General features: G+C 34.8%; 1 protein-coding gene across 1 annotated transcript; it reads left to right on the top strand.

Annotated features, from left to right (window-relative positions):
- The first annotated feature begins 713 nt into the window (after positions 1 to 713).
- LOC126976093 (uncharacterized) lies at positions 714 to 8,823 on the top strand. The gene is made up of 4 exons (XM_050824286.1): positions 714 to 838; positions 7,029 to 7,176; positions 7,761 to 7,904; positions 8,475 to 8,823. Exons 1-4 carry the CDS (start codon positions 727 to 729, stop codon positions 8,701 to 8,703), a joined length of 633 nt encoding a protein of 210 aa, XP_050680243.1. The 5' UTR covers positions 714 to 726; the 3' UTR covers positions 8,704 to 8,823.
- The last annotated feature ends 1,060 nt before the right edge of the window (positions 8,824 to 9,883 follow it).

Here is a 9,883-nt window from a genome sequence, read left to right as displayed (position 1 = left end):
GTGCTCTGTGAACGGCTGGATCTCTTGGCGTTGCGTAGAGACGTCGCTTTATTGTGTGTATATACCGCATTTATCACGGGGAGTGTTCCGAAGAGCTGTTTAACCTGATTCCTGCCGCCGAATTCCACCTTCGCACGACTCGCCACAAGTTAGGATTTCATCCCCACCATCTGGATGTGTGGCGGTCCTCCACAGTGCGGTTTTCAAGGAGCTTTCTCCGTCGTACTGCAAGGCTATGGAATGAGCTTCCTGGTGCGGTCCGGGACAATACGACATGGGTACCTTCAAAAAAAGCGCGTACACCTTCCTTAAAGTCCGGCAACGCTCTTGTGATTCCTCTGGTGTTGCAAGAGAATATGGGCGGCGGTGATCACTTAACACCAGGTGACCCGTACGCTCGTTTGTACTCCTATTCCATAAAAAAAAAGTATATTAAGATAGGCGACAATCTTCTTGAAAGGAATTAGCACTTATACCCTTTATATTACTTACCTTCTTATTTAGATTTCTATGTCGGCAGCACATCTTTAAGACTTACTGATGTCTACGGGAGGCGGTTCTATCTTTCCGATATTCATTAGATGAGCCACTTTCTGCTTTGTGACTTGTAATTATAAGTACTTATATGAAATATCTGTTTCTCGTAATTATAAACCTACAGGAGCTCATCTTCTGCTGTTTTTTCTGGCGTTTGTCTTCGGATCGTTCTGTACATTCTGCTTTCACATGCTTATGTATTTGTTTGACGAGAAGTGTGTGCTCTTTCCGAAACTCTTGTCGTTGACGTCACTGAAGCATAATATAATCTATGAGTTCATCCCGGAAGATAAAGACAACAGTATGTATATGTCACTGTCATTTATTGTCACTGCGCATTCTTGATAAAGTAGGTACCTAGTTAGATGCGCACATTTGGATTATTATTTAAAACTATTCTTAACTACCGATTATTTTAGAAAGGTAATTCGTCGGTCGTAGCCACAGACTTAAAATATAAAGCTTATAATCGACCTGACAGCTCGATAATATCTGACCAATTTTTGATTTGTCAAATGTCAATATGGTCGTCAGCTAGTGGTTTAATATTGAAAATACTAAGAAGCCAAGCGTTGCTGACTGTTTACGACTTGTCAATCAAATACAGTGACAGTTACAATAGACTCGCTATCTTTTTCTGCCTAGCTGTATCTCCGTTAGAGATGATCTCTCTCGCACGCGTTGTTCGTCTATACGCTATTATATTGTAAGTCTACGGTCGTAGCATTGTTTGGCCGATCCTATGCTGGTTTATGTTTAAGATTCTAATTTTAACTTTATATATATATAATAAAATATAACTAAAAAGGGACCTAACAGACTGTCAACTAAGAAATTTAATAAGGGTTTCAGAAGGACGGATAAAGGTGAAACCACTTTAAATCTTTGTGATGATAATTGATTATATATAAAAACAAATTGCTATTTCTTTATCTTATTACTTAGAAGTTTATGAAAAAAACTTGAGTAGTAGTAAAGACTCTTTAAACCTAATAAAAAGACAATAAAGATTTCCTCTAGCAATCCGATAGATGCACTTAATATATAATATTGATTGTAATAGTTCTAAGAAGTGTATTGTAAAATCAGTTGAACAAGTTACTGCCGCGAAATTAATTATTAATTTAGTTCATCAGAATATTCAGTCTATTAGAGGTAAAAACTTAGAAATTGATTTGTTCTTGAATAGTCAAAATATTCACATTTGTTGTGTTTCTGAACACTGGCTGAAAGCTGAGGAACTCAATATTTATAATTTTAGTAACTACGAGTATATAATAGGAAGTTCCTTCGGTAGATTAAACTCTATTCATGATGGTTCATAAATAATAATGAAAAAGTTTTATGTTTTAAAAATCGCAAAGATATTGTTGGGCCTTCAATTGAATAAACAATAGAGATATCTGCAGTAGAATTGAAGCAATTAGTTGTGTTATGTGTGTAACCCGTATCGATTTTTGACACATTTGTTACAAATATGGAAGATGTATTAGCGAAATTAACTTGTTTGAAAAAAAAATTTGGGATTTTAATGTTAATATTTTGGAAAAATGCGCAATGAGCCAGAACCTAATAAACCTTTTTCAATTTTACAATCTTAAACATTTATACAATATGAACATAGTATGAGTAAAAAATTAATATATGGAAATATAAAGCCATAACTTAAAATAGGTTAAATATATGCAAAAATCTTTATCACACAAACTTCCGTTTTTATCGAACATCCTGACTTCAAACGAAAAAAAATATATTTTTTCATTCTTTTATTGATCTTTTTAAAGAAATATTATTATACACCTAGATAGATCAAATTTATATCGAATGTCGAATATTTTAACGTTCAGCGAATGGGCAAACCTGACTTACATAAACGGAGGAAAACTATGTATGGGTGATCCGCCCCGCATCGACGAATATGCGAGGCGTCAGTTGTCAATTACCGCCCACGCTTGATACCACGCGCGCTCGCGTTTAAACGAAGACACTGAAGCAGCCAACGCTTTTGAATTATTTTTTAACGATATTCCAGTCTTCACAACAAAGGAATTGAATTCCTCATCGACCTCCGCTGTTGCCACAATGAAGAAAAGTGTACCAGAATGTAAAATTAATTTTAATTTTTTTCATATAACTCCCTATTATAATATAATAATAATATAATATTGACACACTTTTACACAAATTATCTTACCCAAACTAGGCATAGCCTTTACTATGGGTACAAGACCACGATATATTTAATAAAATATACTTACTTAAACATACATATAAACATGCATGACTCGGAAACAAACATCTAAATTCATCATATAAATGATTATGACCTTTACTTTGTAGTCAGGGTCACTAACCATTCGGCTATATGGGTCGTTAAAAAATATTATTAAAGTATTTAACTTACTTAAAAGTCAAAAGAGCCAGTGACTTATGGGGTGGCTCAGTTCATATTGTTAAATCATTAAAGGAAATTATTGCTCCTGAATTTGCCTTAATTTTTAACAGCTGTATTGATGAGGGTGTTTTTCCTGATTTACGTTAATGTAGCAAAATTAGTCCACTTTTTAAATCTGGCAGTGTAACTGATCCTAATAATTATAGACCTATATTAGTCTTACCTACTATTTTAATTCATTTTTAATATAATTTAATAATATTACTAATAAAATAAAAATTAAAAATTCACTGCAGTTGACGAAATATTTTTATGCAAACAACTTGCATAGAAATCAATTTAGTTCTACTCGAGGTTCATCAACAACTGATGCTGGTGTCGAATTAATAAAGAATATTTTTGATGCTTGGGAAGATTCTTTTGATGCTTTGGGTGTTTTTTCTGACTTGACAAAAGCGTCTGATTGTGTTCACCATGAGACTCTTATTAATAAATTATATCATAACGGAGTACGAGGAGTTTCGCTGAAACTATTAGAATCATATTTACAGGGAAGAATCCAATTCGTTAATGTAAATGGAAAGCAATCCTCTGGTTCTTTGGTCTCAATGGGAGTACCTCAAGGCTCAATACTGAGACCTTTCCTGTTTCTGGTATATATTAACGATCTCCATTTTTTTTTATAAATAACAAGTATCATATAGTCTTGTTTGCCGATGATACATCTTTGTGATTTAGAATCAAACGTCAGCAAGATCAGTGTGATGAAATAATCAATACTTTGTCAGGAGTTTCAAAATGGTTCAATTTGAATAATTTATTATTGAATAAAATTAAAACAAAATGTTTGAAATTTACGTTGCCCAATGTAAGGCAAGTACATACAATAATAATATTAATGACACTGAATTAAAAATTGATGATAATGCAGTATAACATTAGATTCCAAACTTTAGTGGGGGCCTGATTTACACAATTTAACTAGTAATTATAGTTCAGCAGCTTTTGCTGTTAAAAGGATACGACAACTTACTGACATAGATAAAGCAAGAATTGTCTATTTTAGCTATTTTCATAGCGTTATGTCGTATGGAATTATACTGTGGGGTAGTGCAGCGGTAGTAAATAATATCTTCATACTTCAAAAAAGAGTTGTACTTGCCTTATACCAAACGAGCCCACAAGAATCTCTAAGGGAAAAATTTATAGATATTCATATTATAACCATGTACGGCCAATATATTTATAGCAATCTCCTGCATGTAAACGAGATTTATTAAATCCCTATCTATTATATAAACGTAGTAAGAGACTATTTTGTTATTAATTAGAAGGGTTTATTACTTTATCCATAAGTTACGTCACACGTTATGGAAGTGAGACATTGTGTGACAAGTTGGGATCCAAAAGATTGTGACATCACGTTTTTCAAAATATAATATAAGTATATGTAGTTACTTAGATTTAGGATTGGTCTCCGCTGCGCTCCGAAAAGAAAAGACATTACTGAATGAAATTATTAATTTAAAATATCAATTCACACATACATTTGAGCAGGTTATCAAGAAATCAGTCAAATGTATTGTGATTACTATTTTAATATCATGTATTTAAAAGGAATCATATAATTGAAAAAGTAACACATTCCGAATGAAGGACTTGCATTCATGGTCATGAAATGAATAATAAAAACATCACAGAAGGGAGACGTTCAAAAAAATTAGATAATTACCAAATATAAAAATGAGTAATTTTAGCGGATGACTAACATATATTATTTATCCGATTATCGGACGAATAATATATGTTATTCGTCCGTTTAGCGAACGACTAGCAACAGCCAAATTTAAACTATATACCTAACAAAGTAAATAGCTGCAACTCTGTTTGCTTGACTAAGATTTAATTTGTTATGTTGACAAATTTTGAAACAACGTTGTTTTCTTAGTTCTGCAAACAGTACAGCTTATGCTGATAAAAAAATGTACAAGAAGTTGTCACATTATGGGAAAGTATGAAAAGTAGTGACAATGTTGAAACTGAAGTGGAATCAAATAATTGCAAAGACAATGCGTACACCTTGCTTAAAGGCCGGCAACGCTCCCGTGATGGCTCTGGTGTTGCATGAGAATGTGGGCGGCGGTGATCACTTAACACCAGACGACCCGTACGCTCGTTGGTCCTCCTTTTCCTTAAAAAAACTGAATTTAAATAGAAATAAAAGTAATTTCGGAACACTGCTGTTTTAATTTCATGAGATTGAAACGCTTTCATACATTCCTGGGCCCAGGTGATAACAAGATGAAAGTAGCACCATTTAAAGATAACATTTAAATAATCCATGATTGAAAATTTAGCAAGATTTGTCAATCTAGGAGCTGTGTAATCGAAGATATAAAAATGAGTTATGTCTTAACCTATATGGTGACAGCTCATCTATAGTAGGTTTATTAAATGCCTAGCTGCTAAGGATTTATCACATACTTTTATTAGATGGGTACCAACCTTGCTTGTTTTAGATAAAAAATACCTTCCTATCTACTTATACCTATCTACTACTGTAACGACACTTTTTTGCATTATAATATAAGATAATTGGTAATTAAATATAATATAGTATACCTAAATTAAAGGATAGTTTTACTTGCTCAGATAAGAATAATATATACTCATTAGCTCATACATGAATTGTAAAACAGTTAACAGACTGCTAGAGAAAACTTTCCTTGGAATTCAATTGGGTACCTAGGTAGTTAACAAGTCGGTAACTCAACCAGCGTTAGCAACTTGAAGTGGACTGACTATCGTACCAGGGGAGTAAAAAATATCGTACATGGATCGAAATTATCGTATTTTTTAGGATAATGTCTATTATAGATAAATAAATCATATAAATTGTAATATTGATATGCATGCAAGTACTTCTTTCTTCACTTAATTTGAATAATTCCGTTTGTCAGAGCGAATACAGACATATAATCATAATAATATAACGAAATAACTGCCAACTTTTCTACACGAAAATATACGATACATATGAAGTGTGAACATAATCGAAATATCGAACTTATATTCTCTTGTTCGCATTGGTAGATGCTATACTAACCAATAAGAAAGCGTGTACAGCAGACGCTGGATAAAGTTACAGTATCGGCAGTGGTGAAACTTAGTAGAGCGGATCGTAAGGACCAATAGGAATAGAGAACTTGTATTTCCCGGTATTTTCCCAAGATTTTATTGGACAAAATAAAATCATGCTACTGCGATTTAGACTATCAACGCATGAGTGAAATAATATAAATTCTCAAATTTTGCATCATGATAGAAATTATCGTACAATCTGCGTACGATAATAATATGCTATCGTACATCGTACGTAGGCACAAAATTATCGTATGTGTACGATAATTATCGTACGGTTCCGAACGCTGAACTCAACGAGAACGAATACAACAAGAAACGAATTGTAATCTGTCAGACTGTCATTGTCAAAGTGAAGTAAGCGTTGAGGAAAAAGGATTTCACTTGTATCGATTTTTATATAAATCGATTTATTGATCGATTTATTGATAGTAAAATTATTGCTCAGTTCTGTTTTTTCCTGAGAAAATAATATATTTTATTCATAATAATATGGTCATTCAAACATGCACCTAACTGATATTATTGAAATAAAACAACTGGATCTTTATGTTATTTTAATCGATTGAATATTGATTTGATTACATTTTAATCGATTTTCTTTATTTTAATGTTTTTTCGGTTTGTAGATTGCAAAATGAGCTAGTCTTTTGTATTTCACATCAGAAAAAAATACTCTATTTTTTAAAGTATATTTCAATTTGTTAACCATCAGGCCCAAAAGTCCCATTCTCCTTTTCAAATATAAAATTGGAAAATAGTGAATTCACACTGGCTTTCTCACAGATGTGATCAGCTGACAAGAACGGGGAAGGGGAACAAAAGTCATGATATGATACGTGTGACGTAATTTATGGATAGCTCCTTACTAGTAGGTACTTATGATTCTTATTAATAGAATTTATTGCTAACTGCTTTAGTCGTTTCGGGTGGTGAACTGAGGGTTTGGTTTTAGTGCTTCCCGTGGACTTTGTGGGTACACACTGGGTTGAACAAAGCGTATGCTATTTACCCACGTACGTTCCTCTGGTGTCCGGGATCTTCGGTTTGGTGTGGACGACAATGTTTCTTATGTGCTCCTCCGGGAGTAGACTGCTGACCGGGTGAGTGAAGTCTTCTGTAAGCTCTTAATGTTGAACCTCGATAACTTGAACTTCATTAAGTCTTCTATTTTAAGGCAACGTTCTCTAATTAAGGCAAAAGACGTAAAACATTGCTATTCCCATACTCTGAACTTCATACGGCGTATCTGGAATTAATTAGGTTTTGCAACTCGAAACAAATGTGGTTTCCCTGTGAGGTGGGTAAAAGGAGCGCACTGGTCATCCGATGTTGTATAGCCCCCGGCCACATTTTGCTACAACACCAGAATAATTACAGGAGTGTTACGGGCCTTTTGGGATGGTGTACGCGCTTATTTTGAATGTACCCATGTGTTATCGTCCTGGGAACACCGCACAAAGAAGATTATTCCATAGGATGCACGTGGAAGATACTTCCTTGAAAACCGCACTGTAGAGGAGTGTCAGACACTCAGATGGTGAGGATGATATCCTCTTTAACGTTTACACTCAGGTATTCCTGGCAGTACAAAAAAGTCCTCTCGCATTACCTAAGTAACTTGTCGACTTAAATAAATACTTACTATAATGTCACATTTTATATCGAATACTTTTTATATTTGTAGATTGCAAAGACCATGGCGAATTCTACCATCAGTTTTCTTGTTCTCGTTGGCAATGGGAGGCCTCTGCGTGTATACTTCCGTCGTAACTCACTATGGACTGCAAGATCTGTGTGTCAAGCTCAGTGAAATAACGGGCAGCACCTCGTAATTAAACTTTACATCAAATACTTAGTTTAAAAGAAGGCAAATAGCAACTACACATACGGATCGTATCTATACTCAAACCGGCACATCTTTTACTTTTGTACCGACTGACTGATTACGATGTTCGTATTATTTGTTTAAAAAAACCAAATGCAGACTAACTGATTTCTTGCACCAAACGGAATAGGGTGGCATACATAACTTTTGTTATAGCGCGCTTGTTTTTCCTAGGATCTGCCTAGTTCATGCATCTAATGATAGCTTAATTTTAATGCAAATTGTAGATGAAAAAAAACAGGAATGGCAGAATACCTGCATCCATTTGGCTACAAAGTCCTTAAATACACTTCATCACGGACTGCGTATTCAAAGACCTTCTAACGGACATAAGTGAATGAAAATCCACCTCATTAGGCAGCATCATCAGCTGTTCGTAACAGTCAGGTGCCTAAAGTGGGATATCCGAATGCACAAACGATCCAGTACTTTCAATAATCATAAGACTATTCGAATGCAGGATAACAGGAGTCTTAAAGAATATAGTTTTAGTGAGACTCGGTTTCTTTGCAGTTGCACGTACTCAGTGAACGTAGCCACTCTGGCATATGAACGCCGCATCCGGGGAGTATATCAGGCCACCAGGCTAACCATTATCTCGGCATGGCTACACACTGGCTGTTGGCTTCTGTCGGCGTTGCTCACCTTGCTGAGGATTCTTCTAGCAGTTGACTTCCAACTGGTACGAGTTAGTGCAAGCCTCAACGGGAATATTGAGAGATTTCTGGTGAGAATCGTTTAATGAATTTGCAAAATACAGAGCCTCTGCTCGTCTTATGACATTTCTCACAAAAAACCTATTGGTAAATGTTCACCACTTGCGCCTACTTACAACACCAGAGGATAAACTAAATCGTTGCTGGTGTTCGAAGAAAATGTGCGCGATTTTTCGAAGGTATGCCTAAAATACCGTGAAATTTTATTCTCGGTTTAAAAAAGGTTTCACTTGTTTAATGCTAGGTTATTTAATGCTTTGTGAATTACTCTAGTCATTGCTCTATTATGTGAAGTCATTTTTTTTCTAACCTCTTTGTATTAGAAAAACCTGAAAACGTTTATGACTAACTTGTTTTATTACTTATACTTAATAATAAACATTTCGAGGTATTTCTGATGTGTATATAAGTAGATCACACTAAAAGTTTTGCGTAACTCAAAAAAACAACATGTTATAACCAAAATATTATGTTTAAGTATTGCTTTTCAAAATACTCTCCTTTACATTTTAAACATTTTTTCATGCGATCGAACCATTTTTTAAAACAGGAGGACCATAGATTTTAAAGAATGTTTTCTGCGTGCTGATTGAACGCTATCACTGCCTCTTCTGAATTGGTAAAAGTGAAACCTCTCAACAAATCTTTGATTTTGGGGAAAAGACAGAAAATACAGGGTGCTAGGTCGGGGCTATGTGCAGGATGGGTGACGAGTTGTACTTTTTCGGAAGCTAAAAATGACTTAGTTTTGTTGGCCATGTGTGAAGAATCGTTGGCATGATGTAGGAGAACGCGGCCTTTCGGTCGTCTTTCGCGAACTTTTTTTAACACTCGGCATTAACACTCTTATGACCTTTAAGTGGAATTGTGCAGATGGACCTGAGAATTTGGGCTGAGAAAAAAATGCGACCATTTTAACAGTAGCCACATTATTTTCGTTGACGGTAGTAGTAGACGGTTGACTTCACGAAATTCGTCATGTAAAGAAACCCGACCTTCCTCAAATTCAGGAAACCATCGCCTAACGGTGCTCAAGCAAGGTGATTCTCTCCCAAAAGTATTTTGAAGACAAGCGGGCACAGTCTTGCGGAGAGAGAGAACTTTTAATATCATAAAAAATCATCGCTCGAAAATCTTTTCGACTTAATTCTATTTTCGTTACGATCGTAGAAATTTGATGTGTTATAAAAAACAATTGACAAATGA

This window comes from Leptidea sinapis, chromosome 39 (genome assembly GCF_905404315.1).
Source record: "Leptidea sinapis chromosome 39, ilLepSina1.1, whole genome shotgun sequence".
Taxonomy (NCBI): domain Eukaryota; kingdom Metazoa; phylum Arthropoda; class Insecta; order Lepidoptera; family Pieridae; genus Leptidea; species Leptidea sinapis.
Note: the sequence above shows the minus strand (reverse complement) of the source record. Positions and strands in the feature narration are given on the sequence as shown.

What these genes read in the sequence shown, in the direction of transcription:
- LOC126976093 (XM_050824286.1), top strand. Translation starts at nt 727, where the DNA reads ATGCTTATGTATTTGTTTGACGAGAAGTGTGTGCTCTTTCCGAAACTC. An exon ending in CCCGGAAGATAAAGACAACA is followed by an intron (nt 839 to 7,028) that starts GTATGTATATGT and finishes GTTTGGTTTTAG; the next exon opens with TGCTTCCCGTGGACTTTGTG. An exon ending in GGGAGTAGACTGCTGACCGG is followed by an intron (nt 7,177 to 7,760) that starts GTGAGTGAAGTC and finishes TTATATTTGTAG; the next exon opens with ATTGCAAAGACCATGGCGAA.